This window comes from Balearica regulorum, chromosome 1 (genome assembly GCF_011004875.1).
Source record: "Balearica regulorum gibbericeps isolate bBalReg1 chromosome 1, bBalReg1.pri, whole genome shotgun sequence".
NCBI classification, from domain to species: domain Eukaryota; kingdom Metazoa; phylum Chordata; class Aves; order Gruiformes; family Gruidae; genus Balearica; species Balearica regulorum.
Genome location: NC_046184.1, coordinates 152645877 through 152671952, shown reverse-complemented (window position 1 = coordinate 152671952; position 26076 = coordinate 152645877). Strand labels below are relative to the sequence as shown.

At 42.5% G+C, this 26076-nt stretch overlaps 1 protein-coding gene across 2 annotated transcripts in view; it reads right to left on the bottom strand.

The window, feature by feature from the left end:
* The window catches only part of TUBGCP3 (tubulin gamma complex component 3), a 58402-nt gene extending 32607 nt beyond the window's left edge, over positions 1 to 25795 (bottom strand). For both annotated transcript variants that reach the window (XM_075739969.1, XM_075739979.1), the window contains exons 1-6: positions 25493 to 25795; positions 13579 to 13686; positions 12956 to 13023; positions 9554 to 9631; positions 8720 to 8937; positions 2680 to 2852 (exon numbers count right to left, since the gene is read on the bottom strand). In XM_075739969.1, coding sequence (XP_075596084.1) covers positions 2680 to 2852; positions 8720 to 8937; positions 9554 to 9631; positions 12956 to 13023; positions 13579 to 13686; positions 25493 to 25568 — 721 coding nt within the window. In that variant the 5' untranslated portion in view covers positions 25569 to 25795. The remainder of the gene's footprint in view (positions 1 to 2679; positions 2853 to 8719; positions 8938 to 9553; positions 9632 to 12955; positions 13024 to 13578; positions 13687 to 25492) is intronic.
* Between the last annotated feature and the right edge of the window lie 281 nt (positions 25796 to 26076).

The window sequence follows — 26076 nt, the reverse complement described above, 5'->3', positions numbered from 1 at the left end:
ATCAAAACCAGAGTGCCAGCTGCATAACAGCTATAGAGCTGGCAAACAGAAAAGTGTAAATACTCTTTCTGAAGATAGATATACCTTCGATTTAGTAAAGTTTTTGCTATTGCAGCATACAGCTTGCTTCTGGCTCGTATCTCTAGTTAGAGGTTAGATTATGTTTGAGATTTAGGACATTTATTGATTTAAAAGAAACAGAAGATTGAATAAAGTGCTGTGCAGGCCACTGCAACTATGCCCACCTTTTCTGGGCAAATCAGCTCCATCTGCTTTTGTAACTTTATTTAAGGTAACAAGAATGAAACAATTTCAACAATGACTATCCAGAAATTGAGATGTTACAACATGCTTCTCCCAAAATTTACAGCACTCTAAGTTTGCCTCACCAACAATCCACTTTCCCAGAATAAAAAACAACACAAATTAAATTCTATTCTTATTTTGACAAAAGTAGCCATCACCTCAAGATGCTGTTTAAAACAGACTCCTTTCATAATACTAAGATGTGCATGAGAGTAGCTAGTCCCTTTTATAAACTTCTAGTGAAATGGTAAAAGATTCAGGGTCACATTTCTTTAATTGGTAAATGATACAACAGGTGTTACTATCAACCATACAACGCTCAAGATTATACTGTATGTGTGGGTGTAGCCGTAAGAAAACTCCAATTAACAGCAATCAACTGTAGAAGAAAAAAACACCTCCTAATTAGTTAGAAGAATTTCATATTCATAGAAATATATCTTCTTGACAATAGCCTTTTATATTCTGAATGCAGTCCTACTACTATTTCTACATCAGTAGAAGTCAGTCCTTATACCCATCCCACGTAAGAATCGAGAGTCACAGCTGCTGGCTCACTGAATGAAACAAGTTCGTACTGCTCTTTATGGCAATTAGTACAACAACACTACGAAGAGACAGTGCTAGACTGTGTATATATATTTATATTAAAAAATCTATCAAATATAAAAATAATATATGTTTATTTTTATATATATATATATGAACATGTGTGCACACATGTGTCCTCTGGCACAACAGTAGTACTGGATGCATAGATGTGGTGCTTCAGGACATGGTTTAGTGGTGGATTTGGCAGTGCTAGGTTAATGGTTGGACTTGATGATCTTAAAGATCTTTTCCAACCAAAATGAATCTATGATTCTATATTTTAGCTTTTAACTATCCATACTTCTTTATATACGAGTAATTAAAAACCAAACATTAAGAACCCCACAACTCTTACCTTTCTTTGCCAGAGTGTAACAGCACTGTAAGCTGACAGCATCTACCATTAGTTCTCTTATTCAGAAAAGTCTCCCACTTTTACAGTAAAAGTAGAGTGGGTTGAAACTTACAAAATTGATACAGAGAGCATCTGTTAAACAATTCCTCCTTAGTTACACTTGTGTAAATTCAGAATAGATCTTCTAGGCATCAGTTTCAAGTTTACAGCCACTTAGTAAAGGAAATAAATTAGTAATATTTATCTGGTTTATATTTTATTGATAATATTTTATGTCAATTGCTCTAAATACAACCACCGTAAACAGTGTGCTAATTTAAAGAAAAAATAGTTTTAAGAGCTCTCTATTCCAGTGCACATTTCCAAGTTTTAAAAGACAGAATCACAAATGGATGAGTCTGGGTTGGAAGGGACCTTGAAGACCATCTAGTTCCAACCCCCCTGCCATGGGCAGGGACACCCTCCATTAGACCACGTTGCCCAAAGCCCCATCCAACCTGGCCTTGAACACTTCCAGGGACAGCCACAGCTTCTCTGGGCAACCTGTGCCAGTGCCTCACCACCCACACAGTACAGAATTTCTTTCTAACATCTAATCTAAATCGACCGTCCTTCAGCTTAAACCCATTACCCCTTGTCCTATCACTACATGCCCTTGTAAACAGTCCCTCTCCAGCATTCTCTTAGGTCTCCTTCAGGTACTGGAAGGCTGCTATAAGGTCTCCCCGGAGCCCTCTCCAGGCTGAACAATCCCAACTCTCTCAGCCTGTCTTCATAGCAGAGGTGCTCCAGCCCTCTCATCATCTTCATGGCCCTCCTCTGGACTCACTCTAACAGGTCTATGTCCTTCTTGTACTGGGGACCCCAGAGCTGGATGCAGTACTCTAGGTGGGGTCTGACAAGAGCCAAGCAGAGAGGGAAAATCACCTCCCTCGACCCGTTGGTCACGCTTCTTTTGATGCGGCCAAGGACATGATTGGCTTTCTGGGCTACAAGCACACATTGCCAACTCATGTTGAGCTCCTCGTCCACTAAACACCCTCAAGTTCTTCTTTAAACTAGTTCTAGTCATTGAGCTCTCTTTCTGACTTTCTAAAAGCAGTAGCATCTTCCGATCATCAAGAGTGAGCATTACTCACAAAAACAATCACCTGATTCTGACAAACACTGAATGAAGTCAGCCTTTTAAGAGGACCAGAATGCATTATCAAACCAATCACTGCAAAAAGAAATTAACAACCAGCCAAAGAGACTGTGGCCAAATATACTGGTTTTGCATATTTCCTTCTATCCTTCTATTAAATACATTCTAGCAAAACACTCAAAAACTTCAACATGCTATAAAACTATTTCAAAAATCATTAAAAAGTAATGGATGCTATAGATAACAATTGTATAAAATTATCTTCAAACGCATCTTTGCTCACCACTTGTATCCCCTTCTCGCCTTGACCTTGGCACACCACGGGAGACAGCATTTGAAAAGCCTTTTGAGGTAGTGCTTTGTAAAGAAGGCTGGCTTGCAGTTAGAGTCCATGCGAGACGTGACCCTAATTGCTGACGCAGGCAATCTCCAACGCCTGGAGCTTGATAGGATTGTCTAAAAGGACGAAAGGAAGAAACGTCTTTAAAAACTTTGATTCTATACCCATCACCTGGTTTCAGGTATGCAAATTTTGAAAAATGCCCCAAGCCTGAGTTTGTTTTTTGTGGATGTTTTGTGTTGCTTCTTTTTGAATAAAGAAAACTTTTAAAAGGGTGCAGAACATACAAGAATTTATTGCTTCCTGTAAGCCTACACTTTCAAGAAACCCAACCAAACTGTAGGAAAGGAGATATGAATTTGACAGATATGATTTCATATCAGAGATTGACTTTTTCATACTGAACTGTGTAGATATGCTGAAATGGATTAAAAGTTAACTAGAATAATAATACAAGTCATAATAAACAACAAATATTTAAGTTTTGTTATTACTTGAAATTGTAGTTATATGCCAAAGAACTAAAGGAAAATAGAGAAAGAGGAGGAAGCTCACTTTCCTGCTACTCTACTGTTTAGGATAGTTTGTATCAAGTGCCTGAAGATGTGATCAAGGAGGGAGCATCTAGACAAGCTCTGATTTCCCTTTGTCTCAAACATGCCAATTGTTCTCACAAAAGTAGCCTTAAATGTGAAAAATGTTAAGACTAGAAGTTAACTTCCTGACTATTTCTGTATCATGATGATGAAAAATAAAGTTGAAAATATTTGCAAAGGATTTTTGCTGCTGACCATTTCTCCCTCCTCCCCCAACTGAATGTAAACATTTGGAAATATATACATATTTTTAAAAAATAAACTAATTCCACAAAGCTGTGAAAGCAGTTGCAGGGAGAGATGGAACAAGAGTGCAACACAAATGTTCATGTAAAAAAAAAAGTCAAGGAATGTTTTGCCTCTCCCAACTGCCGCATCATAACTCATGGGATGGTCACACACTAGTTATACAATAGTAGCTAATGACCAAGGATACAACCTGCAAGACAGAGCAACTCTGTTGTGCTTAGCATTTACAACGCCTCAAATAGAGTACAACACTGAATTTAGGCTGTTACCTTTCAAGAAGAATGTACTCTAGAAACAAATGGAAACATGCATAATGAGAAGTTCAGGAGGAATGAAGCTCACAGATTTAATTTGGGTTGCCCTGCTCACAGACTACAGGACTAAAGAGAGAGAAGTGAAATTGCTATCAGATGGAACAGTCTGAACAGGACAGACCAAGAATATGTCAGGAACAGGGTAGGTTCTGCTGTTATTTTTAAGCAGGTACATGAAATAACCTCACTGACATACCTTTCTATATTGTACCAGGATTGTGTTGAGGTTGGAAGGGACCTCTGGAGATCACCTCCTCCAACTGTCTTGCTCAAAGCAGGGTCAACTAGAGAAGGTTGCCTGGTGCATCGTCCAGTCACATTTTGAGTATTTTCAAGCATGGAGACTACACAACCTCTCTGGACAACTCATTTCAGTGTTTCACAACATCCCCCCTGCCCCCAAACACACACCCCACCTCACCGCAGAAGTTTTTTCCCTTATGTTTAACTGGGATTCCCAGTCTTACAAGTTTTGCCAATTATCTCTTGTCCTTTCCCTGGACACTACTCAGAAAAGTCTAGTGCAGTCTTCTCTACTCCCCTGGTCAGGTGTGGTCACATGGGTAAGGGGCCCTGAGCCTTTCCTTCTCCAGGCTGAACAGTCCCAGCTCTCTCAGCCTCCTCTATGTCAGATGCTCCAACCCCTTAATTAGTTGTGTTGTTCCTTCTCCAGACTCTCTTCAGTCTGCGCATGTCTTTTTTTGTACCATAACTGGACCCAGCATTTCAGATGTGTCCTCACCAGTACTGAGCAGAAAGGAAGGTTAATCTCCCTCAACCTCCTAGTGATGTTCTTCCCAATGCAGCCCAGGAGGCTGTTGGCCACCTTTACCACACATTGCACACCCACATTCAACTTGGTGTCTACCAGGAACCCCAGGGCCCTTTCTCCAAAGCTGCTTTGCAGTCAGCCCCCAGTATGTACTGGTGCATGGGGTTATTCCACCAGTTATTAAACTTCAGGAGGCTCCTGTCAGCATATTTCTGGAGCCTACTGAGGTCCCTCTGAATGACAGCAGAATCATCTGCTTTATCAACCACTCCTCCCAGTTTTGTATCACCTGCAAAACTGGTGAGGGCACATTCTGTGCCATAAGGTGGTATGGAGGTGTACAAGATCCAGCTCCTGGGCTACATCATTAGTGTCTGGTCTCTAACTGGACTTTGTGTCACTCACTACAATTCTTTCAGCCCAGCAGGTCAGTCAGTTTTCAGTCCACCTTACTGTCACCTTACCTAGTCCATATTTTAATGTTTGTCAATACGAATGTTACAGGTAGAGCGTCTCAAAAGTCTTACTAAAGTTGAAAGAAACAATATTCACTACGCTCCCCTTGTCCACCAAGTCAGTCACCTCATCATAGAAGACTGTAAAATACATCAACCATGTCTTCCCTTTCTTAAGCCTGCGCTGACTAGTCCTAGTCCCCTTCCTGTCCTTCATGTGCCTGGAAACGCTTTCTGTGAGTAGATGCTCCTCCATCACCTTCCCAGGTGTTGAGGTGAGGCTAACCAGCCTGTAGTTCCCTGAATCCTTCTTGAACAAAGTAGCAAGATTTGATTTCTTCCAGTCCTCGGGAACCCCAGTTGCCACGTTTCAAACATTACCAAGAATGGCCTCACAATGACACTGGCCAGCTCCCTCAGCACTTGTGAATGCATACCAGGCCCTGATCATCCTCTGCCAGGGGTAAAATTGGGAGCAGTGGAGATTTTCCCAAGGGTCTCAGAGTCCTGGGCTGGTCTTACCAGCACAGACCAAGGCAAAGAAAGCACCAAGTACCTTGGCTGTTTCCACATCATCTGTCACCACAGCCCCTGCCCCTTAAGCAGCAGGTCCATGTTTTCCCTAGCCTTCCTTTACTGCTTATGTACTTGCAGAATTCTTTCTTGTTGCCCTTCATGTCCCCTGACAGTTTCAACTCTAGGTGAGTTTGGGCTTTCCCTGCACCCTGGATGCCCCTCTGCACCTTCCCCTGCTTCCATCTACTGTACGCTTTTTCATGTCTGAGTTTTGTCAGAAGCAACTTGTTTCTCCATGGAGGCCTCCTGCCACCTTTGCTTGAACTCCTGCTTGCCATGGTAGACCATTTTGAACTTGAAGGAGGTGATCCTTGAATATCAACCAGCTCTGAGGTCAGGCAGGTGGACTAGATAATCATTTTAGGTCCCTTCAAACTGTTCTATTCTCTTCTGAACCCCTCTTTTCTCCAGGGGAGTCTCTCATGGGATTCTTCTAAGCAGATCCCAGAAGAGGCCCAAGTCTCCTCTCCTGAAGTCCAGGGATGGGATCCTGCTTTTTGCCCTGCTTCCTCCTTTCAGAATCCTGAACTGCACCATCTCATGATCAGTGCAGCCAAGCATGCCCTCAACCTTTGCCTTCCTAACCAGTTCTTCCTTGTCTGTTTAAAAAAAAAAAAAAAAAGTCCAGCAAAGCACCTCTCCTCATCATCTTCTCAATCACCTGCATCAGAAATTTATCATCAGTGCACTTCAGAAACCTTTTGGATTGCTTGTGCCATGCAGCACTCCCCCTCCAGCAGATATTGTGGTGATTAAATACCTCCATGAACACCAAGGCCTGAAAAGCTTCTTCCACTTGTCTGAAGACTTCATCTACTTTTTCCTGATAAGGCAGTCTACAGCAGATGCCCACTACAGCATCACCCATGCTGGTTTGCCATTTAATCCTAACCTATAAAGTCTTAGCCAGTACCTCATCTGTCCCTAGACAAAGCTCCATATATTCTTGCTGCTCTCTCATGTAAACACAATTTCCTCTACCTGCCATCCTAGCCTGTCCTTCCCGAAGAGCCTGTATCCACTCTCTGCAACACAAACTATCCCACCATGTTTTTGTGATCTCAGTGAGATCATAGCTCTAGTCCTGCACACAGACCTCTGTGTCAAGTCCTCCTATCTGTTCCCCATGCTGCATGTGTTAGTGTGTAGACACTCCAGCAAAGTTGTGCTTATGTCCCAGGAAAGGTATGAGAGCTTCCCTTATAAGGCTGTCCTCTCCGCACTCATTTGTGTGCATACACTTGGGGGAACCCCCCTTCTGCCCTGCTCTGTTGGTTTCAAGGTCTTTCTTGACCACATCACCCTGCACCTTTTGCTTACTAACTTGATCTACCATCTCCTCACTCAGTTGTGGGGCACAGTCCTCCCCCCGTGTTCCTAGCTTAAAGATAATCCTCTACTTGTGCATCCAAGATACACCATACAAGCCTAGTACTAACAAAGTCAAGTATTTGTATTGTAAACTGTATTAATAACAATAAAATCCAGTTGTGTCAGCACTGGTTAGTAGTTCCATAATATGAATTGTATAAGTCATCTCAAAAACACTGCATTAAAAAAAAATATCTTCAACTCAAAATAAAGCTGTGGTACTTTCTGAAGACGCATCTATTCCAATTTTGTGTTTGTTTCATGACTGTTGGGGGGGTAGGAGAATTAAGAGACAAGAATATGGTATCTTTCTCTTTTCTGATTATGAGAAAGGAAATAAATTAATAAAAATTTCCATAAGTTAGCCTTATTTCAGGAATTTGGTCAAATCTTAACACATGAAGCTTCTGTTAGGACAAAATAATAACAGGGCTTTGCTCATTTCTGCATCCCTTAAGATGATATTTTTCCCCCTTTTATTACATTCTCTTGAGTCTTTCCGACATTAACCACAGTTTTTTGAAAAGTCCCCATTGCCCTTGGATGAAGGCTTTATTTCCAGGCTTTTTTGTTCAAGGATGATACACCTACGCAAATAAGTACAGTTCTCACTTTTACAAGTTTTGTAACATTCTGTTCACTTTTCCACGCTCAACTTTTACGAGGCAATGCATTTCCAGGTATGTATTACAGAATGACCGTCGAACCACTCCTCCTCGCAGACTATGAACACGTTCATTTTCCCTCCATAGAACATAGACTCTATGCAGCACATCTGTCAGGCTTTGTAGAGCTGCAGTGGTAATACAACAAGATATCCAATAGCACAAGGGCTCAGATTTTGAGCACGTAACTGTGTGTTGCCTTAGTTAAAGTCAATACTCAAGTAATCATCTTATGAGTTGCAATGGCCAGCTTTTACTGATAAAAAATTTGAACTATCTGGTATTTGAATGTTTCAGTTCCAAATGTAGATTCATCTTGGTATGAACAATTAAACCACTGCTGAACAGTAGGTGTTTTAAGATTTTTCTTCTAAATTTTTTTTTTAATCAACTCTTATATAAATTTAAAAAAAAAAAAAAACCACCAAAAACCACCTGTCCACTCAAGATGCAAGACTGCTCCAGTACAACAGCCAACCTGCTGTGAACATGATTAAAAGAAAGTTGGACCATGCAAGAAAGGTAACACATTTGAAACCGGAGGACGTTAAGTCTATTAATTTGACACTGGCTGAGGAAGGCTTCGTAAAAGACACTTGACTGAGGACTCTAAAACCAAGGTGTTTACAGAAGAAAGATAAAGAGTTAAATTGTTTCGGAGAACTAAGAAATCTGGAAAAGAACTTGGCACTAGAATCCAAAAAAGCAGATCCAGTAAAATATCAGCTGTTCAGCAGATAGCCAAGATTAAGTTTAAGAATGGATACCTTTGGCCAGTCATTTACAGTTTCATATGGTCATATGACAGCACTCGATATTCAGAACTTTTCAGCTAAGGAACTCAGTTCTATGAACTTACAGTAGAATTTCCAATGGCATACAAACGGGGAGGATGGGGGAAAGGAAAATAAGTAGTAAAAAAAAACCCCAGCAGATAATTTCTGGTCTTCCCCAAACCTCTTTGTAAGGTAACAATTTAGTTTACCCTGGGAGGAGTGATTGTGGAGTTGGCGTTGGCCCATTCAGGGCATACAGGCTGATGCTGCTGATCCCACTGCTCCCCATGCTGCCAGAACTCTGGGCAGACTGAGCACTGCGGTCTTGGTAATTCAACGGAAGGCTCTGAGGCCTGGCATAGTAATAAGGGGTTGAGTGAGCATCCCGTGGCAACGCTTGAGCAAAAAGCGTGGCATAACTTGATACCTGAAAAGGAAAGGATATGAAAAGGGAGGAATAAAAAGAAAAGATTTGTGAGTTAACTAAAGACATGACTTAAGGCAACAGGAGTGTAATATTCAAGAAGGCAAAAAAATAACTGAAGACCACATTTATGCAAAGAAAAATTTGTTGTTACAATTATAATGACAAAAAAAGCAAGTCCCTTACAGTGAGCAAAAGCACTTTTAGCAATATAGCTCATTTTTGCCTGCAAAGTGTCATTAGCAATAGCTGTAAAAAGCACTTTGACACTAGCAGAGCTGCAACCAAAGCAGGAATTTTGCTCTCCCTACTCCACTTCAAACTCATTAGAATGTGAGCAGAGATTACACCACCAAGCAGAAAGCAAACAAACCCATTTAATAAAGTCACAACTTCAGCTACAAATGTTGAACAGCTCATATTTTTACATTTACTTAGTATAAAAAAATTTACACAGAATAAAATTGCAGATATTTGTGTCAAGTGTGTTCTTCCTTTCAGCCTCAGACACAAACACAACCTGAGGTGTTGGTTCAGCCTGGATAGTGATTCCTAATGATGTCTAAAATGTGACACACGTTTACTGTTTCTCAGAAGTAACAAAGATCTCCTCACCTACCTTGTTAGACTGCTTACGTGGATCTTCACTAAGGCTAAGCAGGAGGTAGAGTATTGACCATTTGTTTTTCAAAATGCCCTTTAAAAAAAAGAAGACACACTGAAATTAGTTTAACTCTTGATAATAATTGATTTATATGTGTACATTTTAGTAGGCTGGATAATTTAAAAAAAATAAAATTTAAAAAATCTGTTTTCCACCCAAGTAAGACCAACTCAGAGCCACATTCGTGAGTAAACTGGGAACGTGCAGTGCAGCCTCTGTATTGCTAATTTTATGACTTTTCTCCACTGTGTTCAAATCATGAACTCTCACCTGCTCAGAGATCAGCGAGTACACTCAATTTAAAATTCATAGCTACTTAGAGGTTTATACAGAGTTGAACTTTTACGAGCTTTCCTACACACTCTCACTACTTAAAACACCTCAGATGTGGATGCTATTCTAACCTAAAGGTGAAGAAGGAAAACTCTTGGTACAATTTTAAGCAAAGAACTGTCTTTTCTCTACTTACTCTTTCATTCTCCTTCACAGGGAAGCTTCAAAAGTTTGAGGGTTTCAATTTCTATTACTTTAAATGCCATTTAAGAGAGCTACCAAAATTTTAACAGTTTAAGATAGAGACACTGTTAACGTGAAACTTGAGGAATATGCAATATAGTCTCTAGCAAAGAGACAAATAGCAGATACATACAGTTAGAATAACACTCTCAGCAGCTTTAGATCCCAGCAGAAAGCTTACCAGCAGAAGACAGAATAATGTTAAAGCCCAAGCTACAAAAAGAACACTTTGAAGAATTACAGCAAATATTAAAATGTTTTATTTTAGATATGCATATGTTTCTAGAACTCTGTAGATCTGTGTCACTAACGCTTGCACCTGAATTGATCAGGGACACAGAACCTTATAATGGACATTACTTAATGGAGTAAGTCAAAGAAACTCGTATGAGTTCTCTCACGATATAGATCAGGCTATGGTCTGGAATGTTAAGCAATGTTGAATATAAAGAAAGATTTAGTCGTACCAAGATTCAACAGAGATTCCATCCCTTACGAAGCAATGTAATTCAGTGCTATCAGTCTTGCAAAAAGCACTTTCAAGGTCACTTTGAAATTCTCTTTCTTAAATACATTTTCATTCTCACCTTTTTCTATTTTTCATGTTTCTCTTCAAATTATGCATTTTGTGTGTATATGTTACATGGTAAGAATTTTGGCCATAGAACATTTATTTCTTCAGGACAGAGCCCACTAGCCAAACCAACCAAAGCTCTGTATTGGTGTATGAGAAGGAGACATTCTATATTATTATGTAGAGCAGAAGTCTATTATCTTCTGCTTTAAATCTCAACAACAAGCAAAAAGTAGAGGTATCACATCTGTTGCAAATAACTAATCAATCCAGCAACTCATTAACAACTGGTGAAGAAGGAGCAGCAACATCACCACTTCTTCTGCTGGCCAGGATGGAATAAGTCTAAGTGCCTGAAGAAGCACGGTTTGCTGAACTGGCAAGCTGCCACCAAAATAAGCACTGACCTCCTTTTCTCTTTAGAGTAAGGGACGAAATGAAGTTAAAACAGATTCACACAAGGTTTTTTCTTTCTTTAGTTGCTTCCAAGAGATTTGCTGGAGGAAGAAAAAGCCTGGTTGATTCAGAAAACGTGTATTCCTTCTGTGCCCTTCCCTAAGCTCATGGGGAAAAGAAATGATTGTCCACCATTAGGAATAAAGCTAATGGCAGATTGAATAATAATTAGTAGAGTAAATTTTAAAGAAGGCAGTATTCAGATGATACAATTTCGTGTACATGAGATGCTAGCACAGAAAAAAAAGAAGGTTAAAAGAACCTCAAACATTTGAGCAGGCAGCAAAATACGAGGAGATTGCTGATGTAAGCTTGTATTGCATTTGGAAGAATAATCAAACTGATATGAACACAGCAGCAAAGGCATTTTGTTTCAAAGATTACAGCTATGTTGCTTGCCAAATGCAATGGTACAGCAACACAGTACATGAGATACAGAAACACATTATAGAAACTCTGTTTTAAAAGAGCAAGATCACACACCATAATACATGCAAAGAGAGGCTGAAACCAATGGCTGAGGTCATGGGTACAGGTGTCTGCAAACCAGTGACACTTGCTTCACTGTACAAACCAACACAAATATACAAACCCACAGGATGAGGAAAACAGGAAGAGTTGCACAGTAACTTTAGCTCCAAGCACTAACAAGCTAATGGATAAGTTACGTATGGATGAGGGGAGGGGCAGAACCAAGTTCTGACTAGTAACACTCTCCACAGAATCACTTCTATGTAATCTGAAAAATCTTAGTATTATCCTGTAAAACTCAGCCATGATCTATATATAAACTAATGAATACAAAGCAGCAGAACAGAGAAAAAAATTTCTCCTAAATACAAAGAGCAAAATAAGGACAAATTTTCTGTTACATAGAAAACATCATCTTTCACAATAACTAATTTTTGTTGTCAAAAATCAGGTATGTGCAAATGACAACTGGGAATCTTATTTTTTACTGCCTACCATATTCTACTGTGCTAAATACTCAATTTTATGGAGAATCCAGAACAGATTAGCAGCAGTCATTTTTCACCTATCCTCACATCTTTGCCCCCTTTCACCTGATCCATCTTCCTGCATCGTGGACTTTCTATACACTAACATCTTATGTCAGTATATCAACATGCAGTATTCTTTGATTAACACTGGTGTTAGCAGAACCAAAGTCAGCAAACCCTTACCCTTCAACATTAAAGACTTGGCGCACTTAAACTCAGAAGCATGAGAACTATTTGAACACTAGATTAATCAAATTGATATACTTGCAAGGCATTGCTGTAAAATAAATGATAACAAGAAAATTCATCGTTTTTACATATAAAATGAACACCTCTATTTTTACAGAGTTCCTTCCTTCATATGAAATGCCCCTTCGTGTAACTGGACTCAAACTAAAAGTGTAACCTTTATGCTTTTCTGATTTACAATTAAATCCAAATTAATTTCTAATTAATAGAACACAGCTCATCGTAAAAAAAAAAAAAAAAATCTGGTTTGGTTTTGTTTTCACAAAAATTACAAAATGTTTGAGGTTGGAAGGCACCTCTGAAGACTGTCTAGTCCAACCCCTCTGCACAAAGCAGGGCTGTCTACAGCAGTTTGCCCATGACCGTGTCCACTCAGGTTCTGACTGTCTCCAAGGATGGAGACTCCGCAACTTTCCTGGGCAACCTGTTCCAGTATTCAACCATCCTCTCGGTAAAAATATTGTTAGTGACCCGACCACTCTCCAAAACAACTCTATAACATCAAAAGGATGCATACGTGTGCTTTCAGTTTCTTTACTCTTTATACATTTATTACGCTACCTGTGAACTGAGTTTTCTGTAGAGTTCTGAAAACAAAGCAGCATCTGCTTCCCTTCTTTGTCGCACAACTAATAAAAAAAAAAAAATTAAAAAATTGAAAGAAGTATAATAGTCATGTCTGAAATTACATATTTGTGGTAAATTGGAAAATGTACCCAAGAAAGCTTAATGATACTTAACTGTTTCACTCTATTTACTCATACAGTTTTGCCTGTTTTCATGTTATCTGTATTCCAGCCCTGAAAATTCTTGCATCAGAAATGATGCAATCTAAATACCTGCTTTTCTTAGAGCAATCAAGATATACACCTTCTAAATAAGAGCCCTTTTAAAGTCTAGTCTGCCATTCTGTAGGTTTTGGGAATTAAAACATAACTGAAAGCAGATATGGGTTAGAGTATTCAGAAAAATCTGAGCTGTGAATACAAACAGTCACTCAAGAATACTAACTAGGGAATTAATGGAATTTCCAACATCAGATTTCCAGGGCGTGAACATTAATAACAGATTAGGTAACTATCTGTAAGGCACAGTTATCCCATTTTCAGAGGAATAAACTGATCAAATAATTTCTTGAAAAACTTCCATTCTGATTTCTAAGAAAGAAACAAAGATGCACTTACGTTCTTTCTTGATTTTCTCTGCAACAAGAAATTCATCCCGTTCAACGGTGGGAGCAAAGTTGCTTCCAATAACTCTCACTGCATACTGAAACTGTTGGGCTGCATCAGCTGAAAGAAAAAAAAAAAAGAAAAAAAAAGGAAAACTCTCTCAGTTGAGTGTTTAAGTACTATTAAAATAAAATTTTAAGAAGTTAGACATGAGATTATATTGCTGTGGCTGAATCCAGCATAAATGTACCTGGCTTAGATAAAATAATGTTATACTATAATCCTTAGACACACTTCTAACCAGAGGGCAGTAAAGTCCAGTTTACCCATGAGCATATTATAAATGCTATACTTCAAACACACTCACCTGTATACACTCTGCAAAATAACTGCACCTAAATTTGTGAATAAGCCTTTCCCATTTTGTGCTGACAGAAGAGTCACTTAGGCCTACCCAGTTATTAGAGCATTAGCACAGTTCAACTGGCTCTGCCCTTCCTCACAGACTGAAATCATAGAATCATAGAATGGTTTTGGTTGGAAGGGTCCTCAAAGATCATCTAGTTCCAACCCCCCTGCCATGGGCAGGGACACGCTCCACTAGGACAGTGTAGGACTTGGCACAAAGTCAGGCAATTCAGCTCACACATAGGAACAATATAGCCATGTTCACCAGGCACCCAAACTGGATTACCCCACCTGTGGGCCTTTACTCAGAAACCCACAACAGTGGTTTTACCAGTTTGTGTGTTGTTTTTAGGTTTGGTTTTTGTTTTAAAACAGTTTAAATGGTTTCAGCACTTGGGTTCATAGCCAGCTCAGAGATATCAGCATCGTATCCCAATGCATAATGTAAATCCTAATGTAGAGGTCACAAGCCAGTGACCTCCCTCCACTGCTCCTTCTTCATGCAATAATTATATTTTTAATATTGTTGCTGAACAGTACCATTTTAATGCAAGTATCTCTGCTTTCTGGGAAGATTAACAGTCCAGTAACACTGAGAGAGCATTGCGGTTTAACTCCAGCTGGTAACTAAGCACCATGCAGCCACTCACTCCTCTCCTCCACCAGTGTGATGGGGGAGAGAATCAGAAGGGTAAAAGTGAGAAGACTCATGGCTTGAGATAAGAACAGTTTAAGAATTGAAATATAACAACAACAATAAATTGTAGTGACAAGGAAAATAAAAAAGATAAATAAAACCCAAGAAAAACTAGCAATGCAAATGAAAAACAATTGCTCACCACTCACCAACCAATGCCCAGCCAGTCCCTGAGCAGCGATCCCCACCCCCTGGCCAATTCCACCCCCAGTTTATATGTTGAGCATGACACCATATGGTATGGAATATCCCTTTGGCTAGTTTGGGTCAGCTGTCCCAGCTTTGTCCTGTCCCAATTTCTTGTGCATCTCAAGCCTACTCACTGGCGCTTCCATGAGAAGCTGAAAAGTACTTAGTACAAGCACTATGTAGAAAAAACTGAAAACATGACTGTGTTATCAACATTATTCTCATACTAAATCCAAAACACAGCACTAAACCATCTGCTAGGAAGAAAATTAACTCTACCACAGCTGAAACCACGACAGTATCCACCCTTTATTCTATACCATCTATTTCCCAATACATTCCAATTAATCACTACCACTTTTCCTGTCTTTTGATACATACGCACAGATATCGTTCCCTTAGTCTATAGGCCATCCCTCTAAAACAACCATTGCGGTCATTTAGACCAAAACTTTGGGCTCCATCTGTCAAAACAGTCCTTCAGGGCAGGAGAGATGGTGCGTGTTGTTGGATTGTTGCATGCTGAAGCCACTTCTGGTTCACTATTGCTGCGCTTTGCTCCGTTTCATCAAAATTCATTCCTCATTAATCTGGGTGATTCTTACTGTAATACCGTTGATAAGGCATATAGCCACTATAGAAGTGATGATATACAGTATTATATAACAATATCATCAAATTTAAATCATTGGCTATTCTCACCCAAAATCAAATCCCCTTGAGGTACACATCGGACTTCTCCATCCTTCTGCATCACCCACCAAGTGCACTCAGGTCCTTGAGCAAAAGCAATCCCATGGATGGGTCTGGGGTTGTTTGGGTTTTTTTCTTTTCACAGAAGGGTAGGGGTTGGAAGGAACCTCTGGAGATCATCTAGTCCAACCCCCCTGCTAGAGCAGGATCACCCAGAGCAGGTGGCACAGGATTGCATCCAAGTAGGTTTTGAATATCTCCAGAGACAGAGACTCCACAGACTCTCTGGGCAGCCTGTTCCAGTGCTCGGTCACCCTCACAGTGAAGAAGTTTTTCCTTGCATTGAGACGGAACTTCCTGTGTTCCAGTTTGTGCCTATTGCACCTTGTCCTGTCACTGGGCACCACTGAAAAGAGTCTGGCCCCTTCCTCTAGACATCCACCCTTTAGATATTTGTAAGTGTTGATAAGATCCCCTCTCAGTCTTCTGCAGGCTAAACAGACCCAGCGCTCTCAGCCTTTCTTCATACGAGAGATGTTCAAGTCCCCTCATCATCTTCATAACCCTCCACTGGACTCTCTCCAGTAATTCCCTGTCTTTCTTGAAATGGGGAGCCCAGAGCTGGATACAGGACTCCAAATGTGGCCTCACCAGGGCAGAGTAGAGGGGGAGGATAACCTCCCTCGACCTGCTGGCCATGCTTTTCTGAATGCACCCCAGGATACCATTGGCCGCCTTGGCCACGACTGCACAGCGCTGGCTCATGGAGAGCTTGTTTTACATCTTGTCCTACTTGGGCTGGCCCAAGGGCTACTGTGTGAACAGTCTCCTGTTTAATTTGTTCAAAGGCTTGCTGTTGCTCAGGACTCCATTTGAAATTGTTCTTCTTCCAGGTCACTTCATAAAGAGGGTTTACAATCAGACTGTAATTTGGAATGTGCATTCTCCAGAAACTCACAACACCTAAGAAAGCTTGTGTTTCCTTTTTGTTGGTCGGTGGAGACATAGCTGCTATTTTGTTGATCACATCCATCGGGATCTGATGGCGTTGATCTTGCCATTTATTTCCTAAAAACTCAATCTCCTGTGCAGGTCCCTTGACCTTACTTCATTTTATAGCAAAATCATCTTTCAGAAGGGTTTGGACTATTTTTTCCCCTTTCTCAGAAACTTCTCCTGCTGTGTTGCCCCATATGAAGATGTCATCAGGTCTGCAGGTGCTCCAGAGCTTCACCCTGTTCCAGTGCAGTCTGGATCAGTCCATGGCAAATGGTGGGGCTGTGTTTCCACCCCCGGGGCAGTCAATTCCAGGTGTACTGGACAGTCTTCCAAGTCAAAGTAAACTGTGGCCTGTACTCTGCCACCAAAGGGATGGAGAAAAACACATTTGTGATACCAGTTGAGGTGTACCACTTGGCTGCCTTTGACTCCAGTTCATACTGAAGTTCCAGCATGTCTGGCACAGCAGCACTCATGGACAGCATGACTTCATTCAGGCCACAATAGTCTGTCAGCCACCACTCTCCACAGGACTTCCACACTGGCCATATAGGACTGTTAAACAGTGAGTGAGTTCTGCTGATCACTCCCTAGCTCTCCAGTTGACGAATCAGCTCATGGGTGGGAACCAGTGGGTCTTGGCTGGTGCAGTATTACTGCTGGTGCACCACTGTGGTAACAATTGGCACCTGTTGTTCTTTGACCCTCAGCAACCCCACAACAGAAGGGTCCTCCAAGAGACCAAGCAAAGTAGTCAGCTGTTTAATTTCCTCCGACTCCAAGGCAGCTATGCCAAAAGCCCATCAGTACCTTTTTAGGTCCTTGAAATACCCTCTCCTGAGGTAGCTAAGGATGTGCTGGACCTTCCAGGACAGTTTCTCCACAGCTGAGACAAGGGAGGAATAGAGCCTTTCTTTGTATTGCCAGAGTCAGCCAGCCACTTCATCCACTGTTGGTGCCTCTGTGCCTTTCCAGTCCATTACTGCCAGCGAGTTGGCATACAATGATGGTGTGCTCCATACAAATTTCCACCACATGGGTTTTTTGCACTGGACTTCATCAGAATCTGTGGGTAACTGCACATTGTGTGGGTCATGATAAACCATCTCCCACATGGCTAATTCCCTCAGGTATTGGATACCTCTCTTCATGGTGGTCCACTTGCCTGGCTGACACACAACATCTTCACTGGAAGGATACCTTTCCCTTATGCCTGAAAGAAGTCGCCTCCAGAGGCTGGGGGTTTGTGTCTTCCTCCCAATCGCCTTGTCAATCGCCCCTTCCCTAGACAGGGATCCCAGCTGCCTGACCTCCCTACCCTCTGATTCCAGGCTACTGGCCCCATTATCCCAGCATCAGAACAGTCACGTAACGATGTGCTTACCTGGATGGTGGCTGAAATCTTTTTGCATATCTCGCAGCTGGCTCAGGGACAGGGATTGGGTGATTACCTCTGGTTCTGCCTCTTCCTCCTGTTCTCATAATGGTCCTGGTTCATCGTCATCCATTACTATGTGAACTGGGTTTTTTTGTGTATTTTTTTTTTGTGTATTATTTTTTTGTGTATTATTTTTTCTGCAACTGACACCGGCATGGGTTGTTTATTTGTTTCAGCTGCAGTGCCTGTTGCCAGGGCTTGAGTAGTCACAGTGCCCATCGCCGGCGCTGGAGCAGCCATGGTGCCTGTCACTCTGTTCTCCTTCTCCTCCCCCTGAGGGTGCTGCCTACTATTGAGCAGTGTTTGGTAGATAGTGGCCAGGGCCCAGCACAGTGCAGTGTGTTGTGCCTCCTTGGAATAGCCACAGCATTTTCCTTTCAAACATTCTATCACTTTAGGAGGGCCCTGTAGTTGTTTTGAAGTTCCAAAGCGGTGAAGGTGAGAAGGTCTCTAGACACCCGCGCTATTCTCCCACATGCCATGCCACCCACGACCATCCAGTCTTGGGGCAGATCTCTGGATGGTATTCTTAAACCAATTTTTTTGTAACTACACAAGACCTGAAACACGTTCAGGAGACATAGCAGTAAGAGGATGCTGGCTTGAACACCCCAAGGATATTCAAAATTCTCAAAAGCTGCTGTAGCCAGCCTGAAGGAAAAAGAGGTGAAAGAGTGGGAGAAAGCATTCCCCCCCAACTTCCCCATTGATTGGGTGGGATTATTAATAAATTCTGGGACATGTCATCCAAGGTATGGGCAGGACAGCAATGCCACATACAAATACCAGCTTAACTCCATGAGGAGTGATGTCGCCATATCATAAGGCAATATTACACAGTACAGCAAAATGAGAATCCTGATCCCTCTCCCAGAGGTGATAAACAGTGCCTCAGGGAATACATACAGCAAGTAAGGATTTATATAACACAACCTTGTGAACAAACAAAACACCATCGTGACCAGCGACTAATATAATAAATGCATATAACAAATTCATTTTAACATACTCTGGTTGGATCTGTCATTATGTCAACCCTTCGAGCCCCATGTTGGGCACCAAAAAGGACCGTCATGGTTTAGCCCCAGTCAGCAGCTGAACACCACGCAGCCGCTTGCTCCTGGTTGGATGGGGAGGAGAAAAAGGTAAAACTCATGGGTTGGGATAAGGACAGTTTACTAGAACAGCAAAGGGAGAGGAAAATAGGGACAACAATACTAATAAAAGAATATACAAAGCAGGTGATACACAATGCAATTAGCTTACTGCCTAGAACTCGATGCCCAGCCCGTCCCCGAGCAGCAGCTCCTCCTTCCTGGCCAGCTCCTTTGTATACTAAGCATGACATCATATGGTATGGAATATATCTCTCTGGCTAGTTTGGGTCAGCTGTCTTGGATGTATCCCCTCCTAGCTTCTTGTGAAAAGTAACTCTATCCCAGCTGAAAACCAGGACACACAACAAACCCACCAAATAAAACCCAAACCACACACACTCACATGCCTTTCCTTACTTAGGTGTTGTCCACAAACTTTGAAGCCCAACACAAGAAACATAACTATACTTTAATTTTGTCAATAATGCTGGCTCTTGTATTGTCAGTAAACAGATCTTTTTGAGGAATATCCCACTGGACTATCAGCAACTCAGTCACATAATCTTCTCAGAACTTTCCTCTCGCTACAAATTTTTGCCCAACTTGTGAACTTGCACTTGCTTCTGTTATTAGCATAGGTAAAACCCCCTCCATATCACCTTTTGAATGAACTCTCCGCCTTCCCCCCCACCATGAAATTTTTACATCTATTGAGGTAGTTCAGAGCTTAAAAAACCCCAAACAGCAATAACAAAACCCCCACAGACATTACAGAGATTAAGCTAAGGCCAATGTATGGACTTCAGGTAGCAAAGTGCTCTCTGAAAACTGGAATACCACTTTCTAGAGCATACACACCTCCAGAAGCACTTTGGCACACAAAAATCATTTTAGGATTCAAAACCAAATAGATGTAGCTTCAGTATTTACAGCAATATGATTTGATACCGTTGGATACATTAAAAGGTCTTAAAACTGACAAGCCTGTACGGCAGTCTACAAAGTCTCTGACTAAGATTACCAAGAGATTTGTGAAACACAGCTAACAAGAAGCTTTTTGTCAGAAGGATTAAATTCACTGTCCAAAGAGAGCCATGCAACCCTGTGTAACTGCTGGAGTCCACAAATAAGGGAAAAAAAATCATGGAAATCACCGCACAGGCAGGCAAGGTCTCCACAAGATCAGGTATTAGTGTAAAAGTGAGGTGGATAGCTTGGATAAACACAGAAAGATTGATGATGCATAACCAGTACACTAGTTCTTAGACATCACGAGGACACGAAGAAGAAAGAGGTCAGCAACAGCTCCAACTGCAGAGCACAGAAGTCCCCAGCTAACCACAGTGGGTGACTGAGGACACACAGCACCATGGGAAGTTAGCTTTAAGCCCTTGAACTTGAGAACTGGCTAAAGCACAGGAAGAACAAAGAGCTTTCAAACCTTAGTTCTACCAAAAAAAAAAGTTGAGGTAGATTTAAAAAAAAAAAATTTAAATTGAGTTCTTCAACATAACTCAGCAGACTTTGTAATGAATTTCTCGGAAGCAGAGCTGTTTGCGAACAACCAGTAACTAGGCCTATGCAGCTGACTGATTTTGGAAACTAATCAAGCTATCTACTTAGCTTATGGTCTCAAAAAAGTTGGAAGAGAGAGAGAGAATAACCTCACTGCTGGGAGCCTCTGCAGTCACATTCCATCATAGCACAAACTCACTTCAACATAAATGTTTAACAAGTGTGGAAGGTGTAGGCTTTCTAAGGCCATCAGAGGCATAAGCAAAAGAATCCCCAGCAGACAATAGGCTCCATCAGGTTTATGGAGGACTTCAGGCATGGGGTCACAGAATGTAGACACAGATGTAGAGTAAGACCACTCATCCGACATTAGCTGTAAGTGCACTATTGCAATATAGACATTATATAAACAGAATCCTTCAGCTCCTTCTGAAGCCATAGCTTCCTCACAGACATAATAAAACACAAGTGCTGAGAAGGAACATAGCCAAGTAAATCAAACCTTCTGAAGTACAAACCTTCTAAGTACAAACTCAGGGAATGTACAGGCAGGAAGAATCATTAAATCTTCGAATCTCAACTCCTTCCTATTATTTACCCATTACATTTCACCCAATTGCATCAGTACCTTTTATTTTACTAGAGCACTTATTTCAGGAAGGTATCAAAAGCTAGGATTTCAAGAAATTCACAGCAGGCTAACTACATAAATGGTTAAAGATGACTGTTTGTACCTAGCTTCAGCTCCTTGTTACTAATTTTTACTAGAAATTTCTCTAATAAATTCAAAGATCTCTTAAGTATCCAAACATTTTCCCTAAACGTTGTAGAAGTAATTGAACATTATAAATTGCTTACCAAAGACTAAACTGATAATACTAGTAAAGTTTGCTTCAAAAAAAGAGGCTGCTTTGTATATGCATGTTCTAACTTCATCAGTACACACGGAGGGGAAAAGCTGCACATAGATCACACACAAATACCATAATTCAAACTTATCCTGTGCTGAAAAGAACTGGAGTTACAAGCCTGAAAAACAGTAAGATGCTAAATAACTTGGCTGGTGGTTCCCTTACCACCTAGGGATATATGCATCTACCTCAACACAGAAGATGCTGGTACTAACAAAATTCCCTTATTGTCTTTATTTGTTCCCTGGACACAGAAACCAGGGAGAGAGGGAACAACCACCATACACAACTTTCACGACTGACATGTCTTTCACAGACTTTTTGATTTATCAGTCCCTACGTAGTTTAAAACAAAAGCTGAGCTGATGACACACTAACATATGCACTACAGTTGACTGTTTCAAGAGAAGTCTTACATTAGAAGCGTGAGCCTTCAGTGCTAGAGTCCCTCATAACACAGTAATAAAAAGCAGAGCAAGGATGAGCTTCCTATCTGTCACATGCAGAAAAATATGGGTGGTAATAACCACGGCAGACAACCCACACTATTTTTTTTAAAGCTGTTACTTCAAAGAAGTCCTCAGATAACCCACAAGTGAAAGATGTAGTGGACTGCAGGTTGCATGCAGCAGCTTACCGTGCTTTTGGGCAAATTTTCCCCTTTCATTAGTCACACACACGAGATTTCAGTTATGTGAGGAGAACCTATTCCTGTATGCTGGGATTCAACTTTTTTTTTTTAAAATAACAAAAATCAGAGTACTTGTCCATGTTTTCACACATACTGCTTGCAAATAAACTTATTATTGCAGTCAGAAAAGACAGAGATGTATAGAAACTATGGCTTCAAAAAGAAGGCTAGATCCAAAGTTGGTAGAAGTGAGCCACCTCTCCTCAATACTGATACCTTGACTGATAAACACACAGGTTTCTTCTCATGCTCTGTTTAAGTTTTAGGTCACAGAGCCAGATAAGATACTCAATACCAAGAAACAGGCTTAGATTGAGTTTAGATTGCAGTCTCTTTCAAATCTAAGAAAGGGAGTCATGAACAAAATAGGATTAGGCAATGCAAAAATAATGCCTCACAGAGGCCTCCACTACTCCAATAAAGTAAGACAATCTCTGTTTCAATTTTTTTTTTTTTTAAATTTTTAGAAGCAGAACTAGCATGATAATCTGAGATTTCTGATAGCAAAAAGTTTGAAGTGCTCATAAATAAGAACATATACCAATTGTATTAGAAAAGGTTTCCCAGGGATGTTAAAAGCAAGACACAGCTTTAAAAGCAAAGCTATAATAGCACCTTAGAATTGTAGGCTGATGTGAAATACCCTTTAATATATAATTAAACCAGTTGCTAGAAGGAACATGTGGTTTCATAAAAACACAAGAGATATTAAACAGCTTAGAAGCCATGATTGATTTGGGAAAGAGTAGAAACTTGCCACATCCTGATAAAAATCTCACACCAGGAATTCCTATCACAGAATTATTACAGATTGACAATTCTGGAAATGGGAAATTTATGGCCTTGCAAAAGACTTAAACATGCAATGGAGAGGGAAAGGATGTTGGAAAAGAAAGAACACAAAACACAGCAATCAACAGCTGTTGATCATAGAATCATTTAGGTTGGAAAAGACCTTTAAGATCATTGAGTTCAACCAGTCAATAGAATTTTGTTTCTGTGAAGGAGTCCCTATTCAACGTTTCAGTGAGGACAAAGAAATTTCAACTTCTTCCAAACTCTTCCAAGCTTCTCAGATATATCATAGAATCACAGAAGGGTTTGTGTTGGAAGGGACCTCAAAGACCACCTAGTTCCAACCCCCCTGCCATGGGCAGGGACATCTTTCACTAGACCAGGTTGCCCAAAGCCCCATCCAACCTGGCCTTGAACACTTCCAGGGAGGGGGCATCCACAACCTCTCTGGGCAACCTGTGCCAGTGCCTCACCACTCTAACAGTAAAGAATTTCTTTTCAACATCTAATCTAAACCTACCCTCTTTCAGTTTAAAACCAGTGCCCTTTGTCCTGTCACTTCAGACCTTGGTAAAAAGTCTCTCTGACATTCTTATAAGCTCTCTTTACCTACTGAAAGGCCATGATAAGGTCTCCCCAGAGCGAGCCTTCTCTTCTCCAGGCTGAACTCCTCCAACTCTTCTCAGCTTTTCTTCATAGGAGAGTTGTTCCAGCCCTCTGACCATTTTCATGGCCCTCCTCTGGACCTGCTCTAACAGGTTCATGTCCTTCTTATACTGGGGACCCCAGAGCTGAACACAGTACTCCGGGTGGGACCTCATGAAAGCAGAGTAGAAGGGGAGAATCACCTCCCTCGAACTGCTGGTCATGCGTCTTTTTATGGAGCCCAGGATACGATTGGCCTTCTGGGCTGCAAGCGCACATTGCTGGGTCACGTCCAATTTTTCATCTACCTGTATCCCCAAGACCTCCTCTGCAAAGCTGCTCTCAATCCCTTCATCCCTCAGGCTGTACTGATACTGGGGACTGCCTCGACCCATATGCAGGACCTTACACTCAGCCTAGTTGAACTTCGTGAGGTTCACATGGGCCTAACTCCTCAAGCCTGTCAAGGTCCATCTGGTTGCATCCCTTCCCTCAAGCATATCAGCTGCACCACTCAGCTCGCTGTCATGTGCAAACCTGCTGAGGACATAATCAATATCACTGTGTCATTAATAAAGATATTGACCAGCATCGGTCCCCATACAGCCCCCTGAGGGACACCACTTGTTACTGATCTCTATTTCAACATTGACAGCAACTCTTTGAATGCAGCCAGCCAGCCAGTTCCTTATCCATTGAATAGTTCATCCATTAAACTCATATCTTTCCAATTTAGAGACAAGGATGTCATGTGAGACCATGAGGTGATGTCTCCAAAGGGGCAAACATAATGTTTGAGAGAGACAAGTGTATTTCCACCTTGTCACTTATTTTCTAGACTTTTAAAATAACAGTAATTCACTTACAGGCCATGTTTTAGTCAGTTTGAACCCAATTCCTTACAACAGGTCAATATGCAAAATTACTAGCTACTGTCATGGAAATACCTAAACGTAACCAGGAATGACTTGTTGGAAGAGAGCGGCACAGAAAGAGAAAAGAACACATAAGAGACTACTAATAAGGAAGAAATACATCTCTCATACAAGAAAAGAGATATAAGAAAAACTATTGCATGATTTTGTCTGGTGAGCAATTATAAACAGAGCAACTTAAAAAGGAGATTTAGCAGATGCACCTCTTCCTTTCCATCCTCCAGCTGCTTACTAAAAACAGTCTTTGCCTTGACTGCAACAGACAGAAACTTACGCAAACAGGCAAGAGAGTCATTGCCTTGCTGGAGGATCACAGCCAGGAGCTGTAAAATGCAGAAGACCTGTGGAGGACCTAGCGGTTGTCAATGACTCGACTTGAGCAGACACCGGAGGAAGGGGGAGATTCCTGAACGTAGACGCGAGCCACCTTTCGTCCCCAACACACCGGGAGCGGGGCCCTGCTCCTCACAGGAGGGGAGCGCCCTTCCCAGCCAGCGAAGCGCTCTGGGGGAGGAGGACGAGGACACTGAGGGACCGCAAGCCAACCTCCCTGACACAGGGCTCCGCAGCCCCGGCTCACGGGACCGCCGCCGTGCCGGGCCGGCACCAGAGCCGCCCGGAGGCCCAGGGCGGATCGCCCGGGCTGCCTGGCCCCGGGCGGGCGCCAACACGCTTCCCGCCGAGGGGGCGAGGGGGACGCCCTTGGCGGCCGGTCCGGCGGGGCGGGGCCGGCACCTCTCCGCCCGGCGGCGACGGCGGTGGCGCCCCCCGACACCCCCTCGCCCCCACCCTCCGGGTCTCGCACACCCTCCTTGCCCCCTCCCCCCTCCTCCCCCTCCGCCCCGGGTCGTGGACTCCCAACGGCTGCTGGCAGCGGGAATGGCGTGGGATTGGGAGGGGTGAAAGCCGTTACCTTCGCTTTTGCCCAGGATGCGGCAGCAGAGGTTCTGCAGCAAAACGTTGGGGGATTTTTGGTCCGGAGTCGCCATCGCCGCCCGGGAGGCAGGAGGTGGTATGGGAGGGGAAACCAGCGGGAGAGCCGGGGGCACGGCGGGATAACAGAGGAAGAGGCGGGGGAGGAGGGGAAGGCGCCCCCCGCTCAGCAGCGCAAGGACCCGGCGACACCTCCCGCCCCGGCCGCCGCCGCCTAAGGCGCCATTTTAACAGAACCCGCCGAAAGCCGCAGCGGCGGCAGCCCAGCACCCACAATGCCCCTGCGCGCGGGGAGGCATCGGAGCGCGCAGCCACGAACACCCTCCGCCGCGCCGCCGCCGCCGCCCAGAGGTTCCGGGGGAGGCGCCGACAGTTCCCGGCCCGCGGCAGCCCTGTGCGGAGGCTGAGCTGCCGCCGGGCCCGGCACACCCCCCGGGAGAGGGCACGCAGGGCTCCAGGGAGGCCCGGACGTCCTGAGGCAATGTGGCGGTGACCAGGCCTAGGCCACCGCTGCGAGGCCTGTGATGTGTGCCAGCCCTGGACAAAAATGTCCCCCAAATTCCC